General features: G+C 32.6%; 4 protein-coding genes across 5 annotated transcripts; all 4 read left to right on the top strand.

Annotated features, from left to right (window-relative positions):
- The first annotated feature begins 1,984 nt into the window (after positions 1-1,984).
- Positions 1,985-2,580, top strand: LOC113863599. Of its 2 annotated transcripts, none has more exons than XM_027497236.1 (3): positions 1,985-2,194; positions 2,326-2,406; positions 2,482-2,580. In XM_027497236.1, exons 1-3 carry the CDS (start codon positions 2,029-2,031, stop codon positions 2,550-2,552), a joined length of 318 nt encoding a protein of 105 aa, XP_027353037.1. In that variant the 5' UTR covers positions 1,985-2,028; the 3' UTR covers positions 2,553-2,580. The 2 variants fall into 2 exon arrangements, with proteins under 2 accessions (XP_027353037.1, XP_027353036.1); XM_027497235.1 differs by having other exon boundaries at positions 2,296-2,406.
- A 2,987-nt stretch (positions 2,581-5,567) lies between these two features.
- On the top strand, positions 5,568-6,116 carry LOC113863794. The gene has a single exon (XM_027497509.1). The coding sequence runs from the start codon at positions 5,569-5,571 to the stop codon at positions 6,094-6,096; it is 528 nt and encodes a 175-aa protein (XP_027353310.1). The 5' UTR covers position 5,568; the 3' UTR covers positions 6,097-6,116.
- A 3,604-nt stretch (positions 6,117-9,720) lies between these two features.
- On the top strand, positions 9,721-10,314 carry LOC113863850. The gene has a single exon (XM_027497604.1). It carries the CDS (start codon positions 9,721-9,723, stop codon positions 10,312-10,314), a length of 594 nt encoding a protein of 197 aa, XP_027353405.1.
- A 7,378-nt stretch (positions 10,315-17,692) lies between these two features.
- LOC113863361 (probable beta-D-xylosidase 2) lies at positions 17,693-23,183 on the top strand. The gene is made up of 7 exons (XM_027496917.1): positions 17,693-18,097; positions 19,695-19,973; positions 20,837-21,006; positions 21,107-21,204; positions 21,386-21,736; positions 21,930-22,343; positions 22,576-23,183. Exons 1-7 carry the CDS (start codon positions 17,693-17,695, stop codon positions 23,181-23,183), a joined length of 2,325 nt encoding a protein of 774 aa, XP_027352718.1.
- The last annotated feature ends 835 nt before the right edge of the window (positions 23,184-24,018 follow it).

Below are 24,018 nucleotides of genomic sequence, written 5' to 3'. Positions count from 1 at the left end.
AGAAAGACTCCAATACCTTTCTGATAAACTCAGAAAGTATTACAAAGAATCTCAAAAGCAGATTGCTAGTTTGGAGTTAGATATTTCAAAACTGACGGAAGAAAAAACAGTATTCACAGGAGAATATAATAAAAAAGATAGAGAAATCAGGAGACTCAAAGAGCATATCAAAGAAATGGATGAATTGATTACTGCAAAACAACAAAACAAGAAAACTAAAGTTAATCCCTTTCTTGTTCCACCTCCTGTACAATCAAGTTATTATTCTCCTTTCAGTCCATCACCCTTTTACCAAGGTACCTTTACAGCACCATCCTATTCCTTACCTTCTGCTTATAGACCTAAACCTAGGTCTTCCACACAAGACTCTAAGAGAAAAGGAAAGATGAATATTTCTTCCTCAAAAACAATCAAAACAAAAAGTTTTGGTTCTTCTGATGATGAAAAATCTCCACCAAAGAAGTCATCAAAAGAAAATCAAGAAAAAACACATTTCATAGGTGCAATAATCGAAGAAGATGACCAAGTTGATGATTCTAGTTCCAGTTTATCTGAGGGGACTAAATCCCATGAATCCTCAACTACTGAAGAAGGATTTCATGAAGAATCTTATGAATCTTCAACAATTGGAGAATCCAGAGTGAATCAGAATTGTCAGAAATAAAATCCTCAGAAGAAAACTTCACTAACATTACTGAGGTGCTGATGGTAAACACAGCACAATCCAGTAATCAAAGAAGATCTTTTTATGATTCACCTGAAGAAGAAGAAAAAAAAATCAACAGACGAGAAAGAAAAGGATCTAAGATCAATGGAGGCCCTTATTTTACCTTTGATGATGTTTCTCCACAACACTGGAGAAAAAGATTGCTTGATTTTGGAGTTTGGTTAGACACTTAATTTATGAAAATAGATGCAAATCCATATAAAGTCATTGAAGAATTTTGTTGCAGAATGACTGTCACCCTTAAAGAATGGTACCATAACCTTGGCAATGTAAAACAAGACCAGTTTCATCAACTGGGAAATACCCGCCAAGTTCTTAGAGCCTACATCAATAATTTGTGGGTGACATGGATCTTTATGATAAGAAAATCAGGCAAGAATATTTTGAGATGAGATGTTGTTCATTGAAGAAAAGTGATTTAGAAAGACATCATAAGAGGATGGTAGAAATCTTCTATCTTCTCAGTGATTACAATAATGTTAGTCTAAAAAACACTTATATTGCCTCTCTTCCTCAAGAATAGAATCTCTTGGCCAATGATTACAATGCTGTCCAAGGACAAGATTTAACCAATCTAAGCCTTGGCCAAATCTATCAGAAGACATTAGAATCTCTTGATAAACTTTGCAGGACACATCTATTCATTTCTGATGTAATGAACGAAAGATCAAAATTCACCAAAGCTTGTAAGAAGAAATATCTTGAAATTGGATGTAAAGACAAGAAGTGCGTCTGTCCATCCAAGAGAAAAGGAAAAATAAAAAAGTTCTTAAAGTATTAAAAAGTGTTATTGTTCTCTATCTGAGTTATGATATAAGGGGCTCCCGGCCAGTAATAGTATATATATATATATATATATGAAGAAGTATCTTCTCACACTAATAAAGTAATAAATTATAATTTATTAAATATAAATTAAATAAAAGATTTAGATTGAGTGTAAAAATTTTTAGACTTAGACTAATACAAGAAGATCATATTTTTATATAAACTATAAAATTTATATTAATTTTTTTTAAAAAATATTTTAGTAAGTCAAATTTTATTTTATTTTTTAAAATAATCCAATTCAAATTAAATTTATAAATGTGTGTAAAATTTTATTTATAAAACTAAATTTCTATTCATATTTATACAACTGTATATTTATTAAAAAACTGTATAAGTAAATATCATTGTTGAATCTCAAAACTACAATCGATAAGTTATCCACGAAATCTTATGTGCTCTCATCAACTACAATTAAGACAGGACAAACATAGAAGTTGGAGGACAGAAGCAGGTTTTTTGGGTTGAGGAAAATGACGACAAAAGAGCGAAAGATAATGGTGGGTGTGGATGCGAGCCAGGAGAGCATGTTTGCACTGTTTTGGTGCATCACCAACCTAATTGCTGACACCCCAAACGTTAAACTAGTGCTGCTTTACGTCAAGCCACCCCCTCTTCTTCACTCCTTCAATGTTGCATGTTTTAACTTCTTCCTACTCCCAATGTTACTTAATTTATTACTCTTAAGGCATATTTCCATATTTGACTAATTTCAGTCTAGATCATTTGATGTTTTGCAGGGAACATGTTTCCCAGTTATTTTGTTTCAGCTGTGGAAAAACACGGCAAGGATTTGGCTAATTCAGTAATGGAAAGAGCTGGAAATATTTACAAGAACTTACACCACCAATGTAGGCCTCTCTTTATTATCTTTGTCTTTTATCCTTTTATTTGTTCTTATATCATGTGAAAATGGGCGTGTGCAGATCAAAATGGAGAGAGTAATTGGGTGCGGAGATGCAAAGTATGTGATATGCAGTGCGGTTCAGAAACTTGAGGCTGATACCTTGGTCTTGGGATCTCATGGTTATGGATTCTTTAAGAGGTACCACTATCACGTTCTTCAGTCTTCTGGAGCTTACTCGCACTTTTATTATCCTTTAAGTCTATAGTTACCTAAATATTAGATTGCTTGCTTTGTGTACAAAGCAAATATAATAAGAGAGGAAAATGTGTGGCAATTTTGAGTCATAAGTGGAAATTGCTTCGGTTTAGAGGTGAGACATTTTACAAATGTGTATGAAATAAAAACTCTTCTATATTAATTTTTCACGACCCGATTGAGAGGAAATCATGTGTCCGAAAAAACAAGGAACCACGTTAGAGTTCGACAAAATTTAAAATTTAAAATTGAGGTTAAATTAAATATATATTTTTTATAAAATTTACTATATTTTTTATAATTAGAGTTTTCTTCTCTTATATGTGAAATAATTGTCACGTTAATTATATGTTAATAAATAGTATATTTAATAATTTAATTAAAAAAATTAATACTTTTTAATTTTTAAGATATTAAAAAAAATTAGCTATTAATTTTAAAAAGTATAAAATACTTTTTCAAACTTATAAATCCTGTAACAAGTTTATATATTTATTTATTTATTTATTTATTTAGCTCAATTCAACTAAGTTTAATGCAAATTTAGTAGTAAGCACAAAATATTAATTTTTTGTCAAATTAAATTGATCTTAACTTCTTCTTTTTTTTTTACTTGATTCATTAAAATTTACCGTACGTATGCAAAGGGAATTGGTGCAACTAACTCATTTTGCTACCTCCAGATGAAGTGAACTAATAGTACTTGAAAGGTGCCAAAAAGTTGACAAGAACTGAAACACGCCAAAAATAAGAAAACCAACAGCGTATCATCTACCACAAAGAAGTTGTTAAACATTCTGAGTGGAGAGGTCTGAGGACTAACCCTTCAATTAACCATTGGAAACCTTTGTTATATACATGTTCCAATCACAAACTGTAATATTTGAGACATCACGTATGTAAAATGACAGTTGCCTAATCTCTGTCCATAAGGATACAGATCAAATTTACTTACTCACTAGCATTGGTATGAACTCAGCATAAAGCGACAGGAGAGATGAAGGCCACAAGACAAAAGAGAGAAGAAGATGAGCAGTATATTTATTGTGGGCTAAGTATTTCCCACCTTCAGTTCTTACAGAACTGTCAACAGAAATATAGCATCAACAAACACATAACTTTTATTATATTAAATAAGGATAATACTATTATCATATAATGTTAAAAAATATATCAATTTTTTATTATTTTTATCAATTTCTATAATTTAATTAAAAATATTATAAAAATTTAAAAAGAAAGAAAGAATATATGTTAACATTAACTTCTTAAAGTTGATTTTAAATAAAAAAGACATGAGTTTTTATTAAAAAAATTATTGCATCAAGGATATAAAAAGAAAATATTAATTTTAATAAAAATTCAATATTTTTAAATGTATATTAACAAAATTGATATTATATTTAAACAATAAAAATATACAACTCTGTCTTTCTCCCCTCTCAAGTGTTCGTTATTACATTACCCATTTTTTTATACTATCTTTATTATTTTTTATTTGTCTAAAGAGAGAAAAAAAATTCATTTATATTTATTTACTTATATAAATGTTTAAGATAGTATTAATTACTGTTGTTAATAGTTTTTTCCTATATCAAAAAATTTTGAAGCACAATAAATAAGATATTTGAAAACTACACATTAATATTAAATGCTATATTTTTTTAATAAAATTTTTCCGTTTATTAATTTTTTTATTGTATGTATCTTGGTACTTTAAAAAAAATTATTACGAAGAAGAAGTGAAATGTTTTCATTAAAAATAATCTTAAGATGAATTAAAAATCACCAAAAAAGTAACATTAACAACAGCTTTTAATAAATACTTTTCACTTATATTTTTTTTAACCAGTATTTTAAAGTTATTGGTTGGCATTTGTCATTAAAAAATTATTAAATAATTGTAACAAAACAATTAAATTTTAATTTATATAATATTTTCAAAATAATAAATAGAAAAAGAAATAATATTTTTTCTTTTTTTTTATTAATGAATTGTTATATGTTTTTCATTACAAGACTATAATTTGTCTTGCCTTAATATCTGTTTACGCGATTCACTCAGGTATTTGTCACAGGTGAACACTAGATGGTATTTCGAAGGGGAAGGTAGTCAACTATTGCCTGAACAAGGTCTTCTGATATGAATGTCACGGTGTCGAGAAGAGTCAACCGTTTGGAACCCTCTGGGAGAATGATACTTTTTTTAAAATTATGTTAATGATATATTGAAAATTTTATGAATAAGTATAATTTTATAAAAACAATTTGTTATCGTGTGTTTTAGATACATAATAAGAATTTATTCGTGATAAATTTTATGATATTTTATTATTTAAAAAAATATTATATTGTGTATCTTTAAACATTATTAAATATATATTTTTTTAGAAAATAAATTATAAATATAAAATATATGAGTCGAGAGGCAGGCAGAGCAAAGAGCAATGTTAGCACTGTAAAGCGCACTGCCGAATCAAATTAAATTGAGATATGAATTTTGGCCTCATTCTCAATTCTGGTAGCCACGACTGTTCCCTGTTCGTTCAAAATTGGAATCTGACTCGCATATCATAATGGATGGCAAGAAAACTCCCACGTATTCACCTCCCACTCACTGACAAATTCACGAATTTATTCATTCTTATAACCCCATCCGTAAATATATTTTTTAAATATCTAAGTCATTTATTAATGATTGCTTTTAAACATTCAAAAATATTTTTATCTTTTTAATAAAATCGAAAAAAAATAAAGGTCCGCGTTCTTGACACTACTTCTCCGTCACTCCCTTCTTTGCGTTGACTCATTTTTCAACCTTAAGTTTCAATTAATTTCTCTACTGCCCATAATAACAATACACACAACGCAACACTTCACCGTTCACCACCAAAGCAAAGCATTGCATTCGATGGGGAACAGCACTTCTTGTTCTTGTGTCTCAAGTGTTAGTATTGAGAATAGTTTGAAGAAGAGTGGAAAGGGTACTAAAACCGCGATACTGTTGGACACCAGTGGGAACATTCGGGAAATCAAGCTACCCGCGAAATCCGCTGAGCTAATGATCGAACAAATGGGCCACGTCATTACTCCGGTGGACGAACTCCGGAGAACAGGACGCGTTTCGGCCTTACGCGCCGATGAGGAGCTTGGGGCGGGGAAAGTTTACTTGCTGTTGCCGGTGACTAGGGTCCATTACAAGGCTACAGAATTTGAGATGGCGATTGCGGAGAAACAGAGTGGCCATAGAAAGAGCGTGAGTGGGAATAACGTCGCAAAGGTTTCACAGTCACTTGTAAGGGAAAGGGACGGAGAAAACGAGGTTGTCGTTTTCCCTGCATGTACTCCAAGGCCCAGGAACAAGGCACGATGGAATCCCGTTTTGGATACAATTTCTGAATCTTCTTCGTGTGTCAAGGAATTTACCCCACAATTATAATCTTAAAATCGTCTTCATTATACACACTTTGCATCTGTGTGTATTCCTTTTTTTCTTTGTTTAACATCGTTATTTTAATACAATAGTTCGTTGGCGAGGAATATTTTTTATATTCTCAAATTTAACAAATGAAACCTTTCATGATTTTGATATACATCCCACATCACTGGTTAGAGGAATTTTGTGATCAATTTTGACAATCATTATTTTTTTAAAAAAATTTAACGTTATTATAGTAAAAAGAGTAATATGATATAAATGTAAAAGTTGAAAAATTATAAATTTATAATAAAAATTCTACTAAATGCGTTCTACAATAAATTATTTCGTATTTTTATATATTATAACATTTACTTTTATTTCAAATTTTATTACTCAATCCCACAATTTTTTAAAGTAACGATTGCTTAATTAAATAACTATAATTATTATACTCTTCACGTCAGTTTTTTTTTTTTAAAGAACAACGATTGCTTATTTAAAAAATGTGGTTAAATATCACCTCCTATTGAAGATGCTTTTAGGATTACATTCCCTCTATATTAATACTCTTAATATTTTGTTAAAGATCAAATTGAATCAAATGATTTTTTAAGAAACAAATTGGGCCTTTTACTCTCAAAATAAATTAAAATATTTTTTGTGGATTTTTTATTAGAGTTTAAAGAATTCCTTTTTGGATCATTTATTGGAATTTATAAATTAAGGGTGTGTTTAATTCAACTAATAAGTATAAAATGATATAATATGTATATTGATTATATATTTAATCCAAATGTATTAATATTATAATTTAGATAATGTTACATTATTAAAAAATGATTATAAAAATGTATGTATAAAGAGTTTTATAATTAAAAAATTAAGAAAAAACATAATGAAAATTATGAACTTAAAAATTCAAACGTTATATAAAGTAACATTTTAAAAAATATATATTATAAAACACAAAAAGTAATTAAAATAAAATCGTTAAATAATAAATTTAATTTAATAAATCAAACTTGTAAGTCAATTAAAACTAACTTATTCATCTTGTTTTCTTTTTTTTTTTTAAAGTCGGAAATTTATTTATCTTGTTAAACACATTACTAAGTCAAGAACTAACCTCAACGGCCGAAGTGTTTTAAACAAAGCTTAGAAAAGGTTACAGCCCATACTCTTTTTGATCGTGATTACGGCCCATACCAAATGGTACCCCCTGTCCTTAATTATAAAATGTATAATTGTATTGACCAAGAAAAATAAATAAATACCACTCTAGCATTTTAACGATGACAACGACAATGATTATTGAAGTACGTAATTATTTTGATAAATTAAAATTGATTATTTTTATTATTCTTTTAATGAATAAAGAATTAGTAATTCAAAATCATACTTCTTGAGAATAGTTGTATTGTTAAATTATTTGTATATTATTTTGGAGCAATTTAAGAGAGTCCAAATTTAACAACGTAAAATTTAGATTGGGCTAAACACATGGTCTAAGGTATGTTATGGTCCATGCACTTGCACTTTTCACTTATTATACTTAGCTCAATGTATGAGATAACAACTAAGAGCTTACCCATATAACTCTAAGGAATCATAACTTTTTATGATGCATTAATCACATTAAGCAAAGCTGGACTGTACTATGCAAACCTACTATAGTATCTTCACTATTAGTCATCCTGATTTCGAGTCATTAGCCAAAATATAGATTCTATCACTTAATGTAACTCTGTTACTGTATCTTGATTTGTACCTAGAATGTGTTTTGCAAGTATCCCCATCACTTTGAAACTCTAACTCACTGGCCCATTAGCAACCTTAGTTTTGGATTGAACCACATTGAGCTTCTTCCTTTGAGTTTATCAAAGTGACACCAAATTATTTATTTTATTTCTAATCTATTTTGTTGCATTCTATTTAGAGAAAATAAACAAATTGTATATTATTTATAGCACGAGAAACTAGCCAAAATATTTTAAATTGTTGTATTTGATGAAATAATTATAATAATCTTAGCAGAACTGTAATGATTTTGCGGGCATGTGACATGTCCCTATGACCGTCGGTTTGCAATGATTGTCATCATTCTTTAGTTGCTTCAATTGTTAGTAAGATTTTACCAATATATCACATGAATGTTAGGTTTGATGGGTATAATATGCAACATCTAGCTCCCCCAAATTGAGGAAAGCACTTTTTTATTCTAAGTTGTTTGTTGTTAATTGTTATCCAAAAGTTACCTTGAACCCAGGCACGAGATTTTCCCAATATATTTCATAGCAATGAAAATTTGCTTGTATAAAAATCAAATTGCCAACTGAACCGTACCTCAAATCTTGTTTTTCATACAGGAGGTTATTCAGAAGTTATAAAGACTTTAAAAAAAAAAACACTGCAGGAGCTATCTTCACGAGGGTTGAACAAAACTTACATATTACCATTCTGCTGAAAAAGTTTTTAAAGAAAGATATATAGATTGGGATGATTTATATGATGAAGAGATATATAGAGAAAAAATAATGCTATAAAAAATGTTATGTGAATAATATATATTATTCTTATTTTTAACCTTTCTCCTTGAATGGTCATTTTTTTTAATTTTTTGTTAATTTGTTGTTGTAATGATAACTTTTGCACTTTTAGCATTTTTTTGCTGACACGAAAAAAGTTAGAATGAGAGCAAGTAATTTGACTGATAGAAAAAATAAAGATTTCTTTTTTCAAATTTTCTAGATCGTATATAGGAAGTTGTTTTTCTTTTTCTTTGAACTGGAAAACATACATATGAATCTAACCCTTTTACATCTTACTATTATCCGTCATTATTACAGCATAAATCTCAACGAAGCTTTTTCCAATGAATTTTACATGCAAATCGCGTGCTACCTTCATGAAATCAAGCAAGCAAATTAATTCCTCATATTTCACGTTATATACCATGCATGGTACATCAAATTAATTGCATCCAGCAACATTGGGCTGTTCTAGCTGCAAGTGAATCGGTGAATACGTGTACTTTTTTATTCCCACTCAAGCGAAAAGGTCACGGTGTTACAAAAATACAACCCACAAGCAACCTAATTTTCCTTTAATTAAGTTAGAACCGTCATTAACAATAGAGAAAGGGAAACACAAGAGAAAAAAAAAGGCACATTAATTGGAGAGTTCAATATAATTACACTGCGTCACATACAACAATAACCGAATCAAATTATTTGACGTAGTTGTAGTTGAACGGTTCCTTGAATTAATTTTCCCGTTAGGTAAATAGACTTGGCAATATTAAGAACACTCTAACGGCGTCACCACCTATCAAACTCAAGGCCATACTAGATCCACCCACAATCTAAATAAATAGAAAAAACACACATCAAAGTCGAGAATCTTATATTTTAAATTTAATAAATTAATAAATATGGGAGGCAGCCAAATTCGAAGTCAAAAAAAGTGAAGTAATGTACTTGTAACTCACCTCAGAGCCAACGACCCAGCCAAATCAAACCACCAAGTCCACCATTATATCCTTCACAAGATGGAGCGGTTTAACAAACATCATTTTTTTTACGTACATTACCACAGCCACAATATAACTCAATTCACATCCTCTACAACTGAAACCTAATAGTCATGGGAAACCAAATATCATTTCGTGGCTCAGATGGCACGGGGAAAATAGTGTATTGGGACGGTTCGGTTCAACAATTTGACGAACCACTAACGGTGGCAGAGCTCATGTTGGAGCACCCACAACAGGTGGTGGTTGAGTTCCATTCAGCTGTGAACCAGAAAAGGCCAACACCATTACCAGCTGACAAGAAGCTTGAGATGAAGAAAACCTACGTAATGCTTCCAGTGAAGCCAGGGAAGCCTGTGGGATTGAGTAGTGAAGATAGTCGACGCATGATCTTGATCGTTGATTCTGCTTTGCATTCTAACTATCTCATGCGTTCTTCTGGCTTTCTTCCTTGGTTTGCACGGTTATTCCATCCAGGGAATGCCTCAATTGGGGATGCTGCAATGTTAAAGGTGGAGAATGTGGAAGAGAGGTACGGTTTTTCTGAGCTTTTACAAGAAACGATTGAAGGGAGGCCTGAATATATGAGTAGGCAGTTATCAGGGAAAGGGTGGAAGCCTAGCTTGGACACTATTAAGGAGAAGAAGGTTAAGAGAAAAATGCTTCGTTGGTTGTTTCTAAAGAGTTTTAGTGGTTCAGAAATTTAATTAAATATATGGTTAAACTAGTGAAATGTTGCTTTATGGGGTGTTATTTTTATTTTTATTTAATTTCTAAGAGAGTGCAGGCGGGACTTAATTATGTATGTATATGCTAAGGTGAAAGAATGTGATGGAGCCTGTTCTTGTGTTTGATGTCACTGAATTTAGCAAAGCCTAAAGCTCATGGGATTAGATTAGAACATTGCTTTATGTTCCTGAACTTTTTAATGAGCACAGTTCATGGGTTCATATAAATTATGAGACTTCATATATGGTTTATTTTTGTTGTAAGTTGGAATGTATACCAACGTGAATTAAACATGAATGTTAAGAGGGGTCTGATAGAGTTTCTTTCGGAGCCAGAACAATGACAAGGAATTAGATGAATTTTTAATTCAGGTTTGTCCTGCGTTGATCATGATGCAGGGCAAGATACTCGAAAGGAACACGATTCAGGAAGATTTAGTCAAGTCACGATTACGCCTTGAAGCGAAGTCACACCGACATGATACAAAATTTCTTAGTAACTTGTGTCAGTTTGTCACACGTACCAGGTGTATTATCGATTTTTTTAATGTATATTCTATGTGTAAAAATTTAAAAATAAAGATGATTCTTATCTTAAAATCATAAAAAAATTATTTTATATATATTTTCTAATAAATTGTATTTTTTTTTAACTTTTTATTTAAACGTACTTGAAAGAATGTGATATTATTACGAATGTTTGCTTTTCACTTTTTATTGGCATTGCTTTTATACAAGACAAGATAAAACAAGCGAATACTAAGAACTTTTTGTCCTTTTGACATATAACTTCGATGAAATTACTTCTATCCTTTATATCATCAGCTTGGAAGCACCTCCTCCCTATCTACCTAGAGATGTCATTCTATATCAAGTCAAACTAAATAAAAGATAAATAAAACCTATGGATCTTACTAAAATGCGTTTTGAAAACGATAGTTATAAAGTGATATATAAGTATTTTTTAATAAAAATTACAGCATAATTGTATTAAAAATCATAGTAGAAATGTATTGCAAACTTTTTAAATAATTTTAATTTTAAATTTTTTAATTAATATCTTGAGAATATTTATTAGTATTTTTCAAAACATCAGAACTTTCAGTTTCATTCCGATTGGGAAAAAGAAAGTGAGGAAGGATATGGTAGTTTGTGTACAAAGCAATTCTATACGTACTCTCATAAAATATTACCATAATAAGCTTTTAAATATTTAATTAAAAATTACATTTAGAACCCGGTTGACATAGATTTCATTTTATTATATAACATAATATCGTTTCATTGTTTGCAGACACTATCGAAATTATATTGTTTTTCCTTTCTTATTTTACACGTATTAAAAGTTTTATTCTTGTAGAATTGTAGTAAGTGGTAACCCCTATCGCCCGAGAAGATTTGATCTCCTCTGCATTTGTAGCCAACTAACTCTCGTTTAGGAACACGGTCTTTGACAATTAAATCTTTGACTAGCATATACCAAATCAAATATTAAAATGTGTAAGTAAAGTTTAAACGCTCACGAAACCAAGCAATAACTCATCAAATTAATACTAGTTAGACAAGCTCAAATGGATTGAAGCGCTCTCTCTATTGTAACTGAAGAAATTAAAAACGACAATAGAAATTTAACAAATACACAAAACACCAATTAAAGAAGTTAGCAAAAACAATGACAGGATTACAAGTGAAAAGAATATTACCATATTGATTTCATCAACTCCTTCACATGTAATGATATCTTAATCCAACCTTAATTCCTTTCCTTATATTTGAAAGCAAACCTTTCCAATGGCAAGTTATCATTTCCTTGACTAATTAATTATCTCTCTAATTATCAATTAAATTTAGCTTTCTGATGTCAGTTATTTATTTATTTATTTATATTGAAAAAGCATAAAATTAAATAATTGGACGGAAACCGACTTAGGCCCAACATATTTAACGGCCCACAAAGCTGTTGAGCGTCAAGATAGTTAACTACAGCCGAAAAAGTGGGCCTGATGGGACGTCAACCTGATATCTGCACAAGTAAAATGAATCAATGCTAATACAGAGTATAAGAAACACGCCCACACGTACACACGAAAAGTTGTATATATGAGAAACAGAGCACCCAAGGGAAAAAATTGCTGGTACTTGGTAATTTGGGGGCTCCATTACCATTAGCTATGTTTGCTTCATTTTTACACCAAGAGTAAGGTCCCATTCATCATAATACAATTAGGTACAAGTTCTCCTGCGTCAACTGCTTATCATATATCCCCGTAGTTCATCGTTTATATGATCCCATCATTTGTTAAACCACCACCAGCCCCTCTACTTTAAACCCTAGTGGGAACACTAACTAAGTGGATTGCCATCTATTTTTATCCTAATCGAACAAGCCAATGATACACAAGTCCATTATGTACTTGAATAAAAATTTAAAAGTGAGGAAAGCAATGACGAATTCAAAAAAGTTGGACAGTGAAGTAAGATAATATTTCTTACTTCACTTGAGAATTTTTTTTAATAATAAAGGCAAAGTAAAAGATAACAATATATAAACGATAACATTTTCACAAGAGTATTAAAAAACATGAATGCTGCCTTATTGCTTTATGTACCGTCGCTAATTGAAAGCATGAATGTTTGAATTTTATATTTAATGGTAGGTTAGAGCACAAAGACACGAGAATGGAAGAACGAGAATGTGAATCTTCACCATATTTTTGTTTCTCTTATTTGGCTTAAAGAACCAGATATTATTTGCAATCAGACTTGTGCATATTTATATTTGAATATATTAATCCACGTCATGGGCATACCATATACTAGAGTCTTTACCGATGTTTACAAAAATCACTTTTGGATCCGGTATTAATTTCTAGTGATTAGCGCTCCAATTGCAAAAGGGACATGGATCATATATATATGCTCCCAGCTCTTGCAGGGCAACGTGATGTGATACCATTCTGGGCTGGGTTACAACTTTTTTTAGAAAACTGGCTGTAAAACTTCGGGTTGGTTAACAGAAACATTCTTACGAACTGAGTTACCACCAACCTCAAAGTATAGTTCAAGTGCTGAGACTTAGTATCTTATATATAAGATGATCGTTTGAATCCCGTGTCTTGAAAATATCCACATCCTCCTCCCCAATTCCTATCTTCCAATGACTGAAAAAATGGAGTTAGCGTTGAGTTGTTATAGTATTGATAAAGCCAAAAGAAGAAGAAGAAGTAGAAGTGTTTATTTTTCAAGAGATTTATAGTTTCAAACATAAGATTACTGGTGATGAAGTTTAAGAATTGTTTTAACTTTTTGTGTTACCTTTTATACAGTTGTCTTTAAACAAGCATGCTGTGTGTTACAAAAATGTATTTTGTAATACTGCAGAGTTGCTTTTGTTATGATATGGTTTTCTTATCGTATGACAATCTTTTGAACTTTAATCATATCATCGTCGATTAAAAAAATAATAGATAATGACGGACTAAAAAACAAAAATCAAAAGAGGGTCAGCGTTCTAAAATCACTTGCCAATGACTAAATGAGTTTTTTTACTAGAGTTTTACATGAGAGGTCATGTGAAATTATTGTTTTTACCAACATTTGCAAATGTTTTAGACATGAAATAAATAAATACAAAATTTTAACATAAAAAGCATGTGAAGTATTAACATGATATGTTGGTGTTGTTACTAACACAGGAGCATGGTTGTTAATGGTATGATCGAAGTCTAGATCCTTGAAAACCATGCCTTAATTACGCGATGTGGTAACATTGTGCATGCAAATTCTTATACAAATCCTGCCAACTATTGTACACTTCTCTTTATCTTGGAGCTTCTCAACAATGCTGATTGATTACGTCTACAAGTTAGGACTTGTTAGTAATCGCTCAACAGAAGAACAAGAAATTAAAGAAGCTAACTCTTTTTGGTACTAATGCGCCATCGTGCTACCAGATTGCGGACATATTTACATGCATGATACAATAATAACAGTAACAGTCCAAGAAGGGAAGTGCATGCCAACCGATGTATGATCAATTGGAGTATACGGTCAAACGTAGCCTTCAAGTATATTTACAAATCATTTACCATTATTTCAACTGCGAACTCTTGCTTAAAATCATTCGCATTTAGTTATATCTTTATGATGAAATTCTTGGTAACTTTTTTATGTTCAATATGATTTCTATTTGGTGTGCCCAATAGATGATATCATTCATCAGGTATACTTGTAGGCTACTAGTTAGCGCATGTTTGGAACGTCAATTTTAATCATATGCACGTTTTTTATGCAAAAACTACTGAGTAAGGATACACGTTTAACCTTTTCGAATGCAAAACCAAACACATACTTAGTAACAACAAGCAAACCCAATATTGCGAAATTATAAACGTATTTCAATAACATTTAAATTAAAGCTACATAAGCTTAACTAAATTTGATTCGTGGAAGCCTATTCTCAAGGTGTGGGTCTACCAGGGCAGTAATTAGCCCTTTTGAGCCTGAAAGATGATAGTATAGTGATAGTGGTTGTGAATTTCCGGTGCTTCTCTTTTTGTATTATTTTCTATTTCTCTTTAACTGGTCTTGTTTGGGTTTGAAACGCCAGATATCTGCAGTGAGTGAACGAATCAGTAATCAGTACGCTCAGGAGGAGCTTATCGTGTGGGGTTGTGTTGTAATCCATTGAGACACAGCAACTTGTGTCACTTATAAAACAAATACAGTGAACTGGGGCAGAGGCAACCCAAATGCAATCAATATAAAAATGTGTTATAGTGTGGACCACTTGAACCAAAACAAAATATTCCTTGTATTATAATATAATGAGGGATCTTTCCTTCAGAATATGGAAAAGGCTTTATTAACTATTTCTTTCTGTTGTTGTGTTAGGTTTAATAACCCAAAAGAGAAATCGATCTTACAGGAAAGAATAGTAAGATTCGGAACAAAGATTAGAAGCATGAATGAGAAATGGGTCCGGTGGCGGAAGAAAGCAGACAAAACTTCTGCAATACATTATGGACGCCTTCCCAAGAAAACCTAACAATGCTTTTCATTAATGTTCTTTTGTCAGAAAATGACCACCCACATACAAGTGGTTATTTTCTTAATTTCTTCCCATTCTTTGTGTCCATCCATCAAAACACGTGCGGACATAGTACCGCTACACTTCTCCTCCTATATGTCTAGAAAATTATAGGAAGCCACAAAATTGACCCAAAAAGATAAGTGATTAGATCTCCTAAACACTACGTTGATAACCAATTTATTAACCTTCTCAGTAATTTTTATACGTTCACCTAAAAAGTTGTAGGAATCAACTCGAGCTAGGTGGCTAAAAGCAACAACTAGAGATCTAGTATTTTCATAAAATTGGCCTCTACCTGCAAGGGAAATTCTTGTTCGTCGCCGCGAAAGGTGATATTATTTATGTGACTAATGTAAGGTCCTTTGTAACAACTTTCTTAAGCTCTTAGCTTAGCTTACCAGGCCAATATTTATTCATAAAAGGAAGATAGAAAAAACGAGGTTCATTCATTCTAATGCTTATCTTTTTGTTTTCGTAAAGTAATGTTTTCCTTTTTCTATTTCGTTGATGCCATTATATAAATTATGTTAAGTTTTCGCTGTCTTGATGTAAGTTTTCCAATCATCCACCATGCATAGTTCTGGGTTTGAATATCTGAGCCAGAAAAGCTCTATGCCTAGCCTTGCTTCTAAAATTGGACTCTTGAACTCTAATATTAACTTCTTGCAATACAACCCATGCTTCCTTTATTTACTCCTTGAATAATGTGTGCTATACTCAACCCATTTTTCAAAAGCTTTGCACAAAGTTAACAGCTTGACTTAAAGGGTGAAATCTATTAGCTGAATCTTGGTAACTAGCTTAACAATGACTTGACTCGCACGCTTTGATACATTTGATGGATTTCAGCAAGCATGTCAATTATTCTTTCCACATCTGAGATATTTGGCAGAGGAAAAAAAATGAGCAAGTTAATAATACTTTCCATAAACATTAGCCATTAAGTGATAAATGCTGCTTTCTCAGCATTTTTCTTCCTCTTTTTTTCCTTCCGCCGAATCAATTTTTGGCTTTTAAGGCATAATATCTCATCCAACTCTATCACCTAACCAATTCATTAGCCAAAATGTTCCGTACTTGGCAGGCGTGTAACTGAAAGACCCAGAAAAGCAATGGAAAACATTACCTCCAGAAAAGGCAATTTGGTGTATCTAATTAAAATAGCCCTTTATGCCACAATTATTAGTGTTTGATAAGTAAATTAGGCTCCTCTAGTTACGCTGCATAATGAATTTTAGAGACAACAATGCAGATTATAATGGTTAATTTAAAATATAATCTCAATTATTATTATTTTTAGTCAACATTATATATTTTAGAATTCTCGATGAGTCGAATTCTTAATAAGATAAATTATATGTGAAAACGGATGAAACAAATGTACCCTAATATATATATATATATAGTAAAAGGAGCACAATTTCTATAACCGCCTATGAAATGCGACAGGAATATTATTACAAAAGAATATTTTAGAACTCTTGGCGTGGGGTGTATGAATATCTGTAAGTAAAAAAGTTGTACGTACTGTGTAGGCTTGATTTTAATTGTACTTTTTGCCTATAAGCTTGACCCCAGATAAAGTGCTTAGATTATCAATTTTAAAATAAAAATAAGTGGATGTTTGATTGAATTTGTTTTTTTTTTTAAATCACTTATGTATACCAACTTCTTAAAAGATATTTGCAATAACAAACAACCTTTTTTTAAATAGTCCAAATAAGCAATAAATTAAAAATGGTTGTTATGAACAAGTAAAAACACAACATTTATTATGTATGACCCTTATATAATACATATTTTTATTTTATTTTTAACTCGAACCAATAATGTTTTAACAATAATAGAGGACACGGCAATGATTAAAAGAAACATTTTATAAAGTCAAATGAATGAAATTAGAAAATTTCCTTAACAACATGCGATGAAAATCCTGCTGGTCTATTTCGTAGGTTGTTAACTTGTTAAATAAGATCAGCACCGATTGAATTCTTTTAGTTAATGACCCACTTTATTGAAATCTTACCAACCCAAGGCAACTTGCTTCATTTCTTAACGCAGTTAAAGAAAAAAAAAAGTAATGGAAAATATATCCAATCATAAAAGGGACTAACAACTAGATAGCTCTCTCAATTACGTCGTCATTATCATCATCGTACAGTGTCATTTGTATAATTGGACATCACCTCACCTATTCTATATATATAATGTTCCCTCCACTCTTTACTTTGATAGCCGCTAACATTATTTTCTCTTTTTGCCCAAATGGCTACAACGTCCTCACCCCTCATTGCGCTCTTCCTTCTGCTCCTTTTGGGGCTTTTCCGGCACAATGGGGAGGCACGTGACCCATTTGCATGTTACCCAAAAGATGGCACCACGAAGAACATGCCATTTTGCAAGGTGTCACTGGCGATACCAGAGAGGGTAAATGACCTCATTGGAAGGTTGACAATGGAAGAGAAGGTTAACCTTCTAGTGAACAATGCCGCGGCGGTTCCAAGGCTTGGGATCAAAGGCTATGAGTGGTGGTCTGAAGCACTCCATGGAGTTTCAAATGTGGGTCCTGGAACCAAGTTTAATGCCAAGTTCCCCGGTGCTACTAGCTTCCCTCAAGTCATCACCACCGCTTCTTCCTTCAATGCTTCTTTGTGGGAGGCAATTGGACGGGTGAGATTTAATTATGCTGTTCTTTGCATTATCAAACAATTTTCTTATCATTTTTTTAATGATTTTTTGTTATACTAGTACATGTAGTTGTGTTAGTAAAGCTAATTTGAAATGGACAAAAACTATAGAAATATATATAAAGTATGTATAATGTAGGTTAATTTTTTATTTATGTTTTTATAAAGTAAGCTCAACAATATAAAATGAATTACGATCATTTTTGTATGTTATCTCCTCAGTTAAAGTCCTTGACTTTTTTGCTTTGATGTCTTTTAGTCAAGGTTTGTTTTTTCTTTTCGTTTTTGCTGAGATTCTTTTAAGTGGTGTTACCATCATAGTACTCTACTTCTGCTCTGTGGCCTGGGCCGAAAACTTAATATTTAGTTACCATACATGAGAATACTTATTACTTACTTATGGCTAAATTATGGGGGGTTTTAGTTGTATTTCTATGGACAAATAGTATGAAAATATTAGAAACATCTAATTAAATAATTTTAAATTCTTTAAAAAGTAAATATCGAATAGTTTTTTTTAATAAAATAGACATTTACTTTTGAGAAAAAAAACATATAAAATTTTCTCTAGAAATTAACTGAAGTGAATATATATAATTAACCAATTTATAATGTATTTATTTAACAACAAAACTTATATATGTAAATATTATTTGTTTATATAGAAATGTATTAAAAAAAATTACACCGCCAATGTATTTGAAATAAATTTAAAAAATCATATGAGAATTCTATAAGAAGATGTGTGTGTTAATCACACCCTTGGTTTTTCAAAAAAAAAAAAAAACTAATACTTATTAATCAGAAGTTATTAAGTGTGGTACAAGTGACATTTTGAAGTATATCTGTAACATTATTGATTACCAGTAATAAGAATGGAGTACGAGTGTGAGGCCACACTTGTGCCTGTAGCCGCTCATACTTATGGAACACCGTGCATTGTGCACGGCGAGGTAGCCATTCATTTAATTATGTTGCTTGACTTTTCTGCTCACGGGCTAGGGGTGGGAAGAATCTTTTAGTAACTTTGTATATACAATGACTGAATTTAAGAATTTAATAATAATAATATTTATAATTTTATTTTTAAGTCAATTTCAAATATTTTAAAAATATATTTTTTTATTAAAAATCCTATCAAATACACTAAGTCGCGTTTTATTATTGTTCCCCAGAAGACATAATTGTTCACGAAAACGTTACCTTTTAATTATCCTTTTCTCTATAACCAAATAATGATGGAGGTCATGTTTTTCTAACGAGATTATGAAATATTTTTCCTTTAAGAAACTTTATTCTTATAATTTTTTTATGATTAAAAATGTATGATAAAATGAGTTATGTAACTAAAAATTATTATAAAAATATTAATATTTGTGTTTTACTCATCAGTGATTGGTTCAGTTCAACTTGCATATCATTGTCTGTGGGGGGGGGGGGGCAGCTTATTGTCCTCCTTTTACTGAACAACTTGCACATCATGCCAAGTCACAATTTTCCAAAAGTGACATTGAAGCAGAGAAAAGTTAGTGAAGTAAATAATAATAATACATAATGGATTGGAGGGTGTTAATGCGCAGGTAGTCTCGGACGAAGCAAGGGCAATGTACAACGGTGGAACAGCAGGGCTCACATATTGGAGCCCAAACGTTAACATTTTCAGGGACCCAAGGTGGGGCCGTGGACAGGAAACTCCCGGTGAGGACCCTGTGCTAGCCGGTACATATGCTGCTAGTTACGTCAGAGGCCTACAGGGAACAGACCGTAACCGGTTGAAGGTTGCTGCTTGTTGCAAACACTTTACGGCTTACGACCTCGATAATTGGAATGGCATGGATCGCTTCCACTTTAACGCGGAGGTACCTTTTTTTTTATATTATTCTTATATACTCTTTAATTATAATGTATTTATATAAAGTTTAAGAAATAGAAAGATTTATGTGTAATGAGACAAATTTTGTAATAAAAATATTTTTATCAAATTTTATATCAAAATAAATGCTAAAATTTAGCATTTTTAAAATAAAAGAAATGCAGTGTAAGTTTTCCATATTATTATGACTATATGTAATTTCCATATAATTGAAATTTAATGTTATAGAAAAATTGGAAATCTTCTTAACGGTACCACTCATTCACAGATCATATCACTCCTCGAAGAAATTTCTCAAACTTGGCACTTTTGTATAGTCTTTGATTTGAAGGTCCTCGGTGCATTCCTTTTTTATCTTACTGTTTTCTGTCTTTGGATACTTCTATTAAATTTAATGGATAAAAAGACTAAGTATGACTCAGATGATTGGATTTGCACATCAGATAACAGTGCTTTATTTTCCCCTACTTGCTTAGAATTGGTCAACTTATCAATGATAACCTGATCCACGTGATTCAATTCTTGCCACATCAACTTGTGCATAGTTAATGTCAAGAGTTGAGATTAAGAAAATTGAAAAAAGAAAAACATGACTGATGCATACAATAATTTACAATGTCATGGTATGATTTGCATTATTATTATTTATTTAGAAGAGAATTGTGTATTATATTCACTTGTACAAGCAGTTTTAGTGTTTTATTGTGGGAAACATAACATAATGGGAAGAAAGATGGATAGCACAGCTTTGCAGGATGACAATTCAGTTGAGCCTTCAATTGAAGTGCACTGGCTTTGCTAATTCAAGGTGTTTGTTGAGTAAGAGCTGACTTAGAAGCTAATGTGCAGGTGAGTAAACAGGACATAGAGGACACATTCGACGTGCCATTCAGGATGTGTGTGAACGAAGGGAAAGTAGCGAGTGTAATGTGTTCTTATAATCAGGTCAATGGAGTCCCCACTTGCGCTGACCCCAACCTCCTGAAGAGAACAGTTCGTGGGCAGTGGCATCTTGATGGGTAAACTCATAATTGCTCATTCATAGGATATGGTTACCTTCTCAGTGAAGGAATCATCTCAACCTAAAAACTAATTAAATATATCTTTTGCTTTCCTTAGGTACATTGTATCAGACTGTGACTCTGTCGGGGTGTTTTACGGTAACCAACACTATACATCAACGCCAGAAGAAGCTGCTGCCGATGCCATTAAAGCCGGTTAGTTACATACATTGACCCCTTAAAAAGATAAAATTTAAATAAATGTTAATCAATGGTTGGACATTGATTAAAGAATTGAAATTTAGATTGTTTTTCGTCAAAAAAATATTATTAATGTACAGTGTTATGTATGATATCAATTTACATGAGATAGTTTTCTTGTTTGATAATGTTACAGGTTTGGATTTGGACTGTGGGCCTTTCCTAGGTTCGCACACGCAGGAAGCGGTGAAAAAAGGCTTGTTAAGCGAAGCTGATGTGAATGGTGCTTTGGTAAACACACTAACTGTCCAAATGAGGTTAGGGATGTTTGATGGAGAGCCATCGACTCAGGCATATGGCAACTTGGGCCCAAAAGATGTGTGCAAACCGACCCATCAAGAGCTCGCTCTCGAGGCTGCCAGACAAGGAATTGTGCTCCTTAAGAATGATGGTCCCACTTTGCCTCTCTCCCCACAGCGTTACCGTACCTTGGCCGTCATTGGGCCCAATTCCAATGCCACTGTTACAATGATTGGAAATTATGCGGGTAAGTCCAATTTTATTTTATTTTTTTGTTATCAAGTCATTTAGATTTTGAAAACTTGATCCAACCCCATCATGTAAGAAAGGGAGGGAAGCTCCAAACCCCAAGTCCAAATAAGTTGTACGCTCTTTCTACTTCTAACTATCTTTATGGCCTAAAAGTTTGTCTAAAACGGTTCTAATTGGTCTCTACCTAGGTATTGCTTGCGGATATACCAGCCCCTTACAAGGAATAGGAAGATATAGCCGGACTATTCACCAGTTCGGTTGTGAAAAAGTTGCTTGTGCTAATGACAAGCAGTTTGGGCCTGCGCTAAATGCAGCCCGTCAAGCAGATGCGACCGTCCTAGTGATGGGCCTGGACCAGTCTATTGAAGCTGAAACAAGGGACAGGGTTGGCTTGCTTTTACCTGGGCACCAACAAGACCTTGTTTCAAAAGTAGCAGCTGCCTCAAAAGGACCAACTATTTTGGTCATAATGTCTGGTGGGCCTGTGGATATCACTTTTGCAAAGAATGACCCTCGAGTTGTTGGCATCTTGTGGGCTGGTTATCCGGGCCAAGCTGGTGGTGCTGCCATTGCAGATTTACTGTTTGGAACGGCTAACCCGGGTTTGTCTGTTTATCACAAAATGACACTCCTTATTTTTCAGATTACATCAAATGTAAATTAATATAACATTAATAATTCTAAATCCTCCATTTCTTTATTCCTACAAATTCTCTTAATTATTAGATAAAAATTTTTAAATATTTTCAAGATAATAATTTTTTTTTATTTAATACTAGATAGTAAGAAGATAGTATAACAAACCTGTTGATATAACACATGTTTTGGTATCAGGAGGCAAGCTTCCAGTGACATGGTACCCACAGGAGTTCATAAGAAACTTGTCAATGACAAATATGGGAATGAGAGCAAGCAAATCAAAAGGATACCCAGGAAGAACGTATAGATTCTACAATGGGGCAGTGGTGTATCCATTTGGACATGGATTGAGTTACACACACTTTGTTCATACAATAGCAAGTGCCCCCACAGTGGTGTCAATTCCCTTGAATGGACACCGCCATGCAAATGTGACCAACTTTTCAAACAAAGCGATTAGAGTGACACATGCAAGGTGTGGGAAACTCTCGATCACCCTTGAGGTGGACGTGAAGAATGTGGGATCAAGAGATGGGACTCACACACTGTTAGTGTTCTCTGCTCCGCCAGCGGGTGCTGGGCATTGGGCATTAGAGAAGCAACTCGTGGCTTTTAAGAAGGTGCATGTGCATGGCAAGGCTGAGCAGAGAGTGAGAGTGAATATTCATGTTTGCAAGCTCCTAAGTGTAGTGGATAGGTCTGGGATTAGGAGAATCCCAATGGGGGAACACAGTCTTCACATTGGCGATGTCATACACTCCGTGTCACTTCAAGCTGCGGCACTTGGGATTATCAAGTCATGAATTTTTGGGCCAAGGTCAACTTCATGCCCCAACGGTAGTTAAGTATATATTATGTTGGCATTTGAAATTTTAACTTAATTTCCACCATAAACGTTGGTTCTAATTAAGGAACCATCTATTCAAAACCAAACTGTTGATATGTATGGGTTGAAGACAAGACACGATAGTTTCATTCATCTATCACTGTCGAATAATAGGATTGTTTCAATTTTGGAGAGGGGATTGATGAAATGTTCTCTCTTCTAGTGGCATAGTTTTGTCTGTCATCGTCACTATTGTAACCGTAATTGTAACTCCCCCTTTTCATAATTTTTACGAGATTGGGAATAAGATTGGGTTCGTATCGATGATAGATCCATTTGATGCCTAAGAACAGTACCGGTTAGTACTATATTTGTTTATTCCTTTTTTGCCTTCTTCCTTCCCTTTAGTACGAGTCTGGACCTGCAATGGTTACTGCATGAGTAACTTATATGGCCCTTTTTGCTTCTTCCACATACTGAATATATATATTTTTTCTCAATTCTCACCCGTTAACTTTTTCCCTTTTAATTGGGAGTTTCTCGTGCACTATTTCTACACATCATTATTTATAGAATGATTCTAAATCCTCCTACGTACTCAAGTATTTCCCTCGTTTTGGGCTTACAGCCACGTTGCTTGCAAAAAATTTTAATCAACACAGTTGCAATACTAGTATGGTATGGTATGCTTTGCGTTGGGCTTGGAAATCTACGGTGATTATATTTAAGCTTCTGATTCGGGCCAACTTAGATAAGAAAATATGGAATGTAGGGGAGCAAATACCGGAGAGAAGGGGTTTAAGATTTTCATT

This window comes from Abrus precatorius, unplaced genomic scaffold, assembly GCF_003935025.1.
Source record: "Abrus precatorius isolate BTA unplaced genomic scaffold, Abrus_2018 Scaffold3, whole genome shotgun sequence".
In the NCBI taxonomy this organism is placed as follows: domain Eukaryota; kingdom Viridiplantae; phylum Streptophyta; class Magnoliopsida; order Fabales; family Fabaceae; genus Abrus; species Abrus precatorius.
Note: the sequence above shows the minus strand (reverse complement) of the source record. Positions and strands in the feature narration are given on the sequence as shown.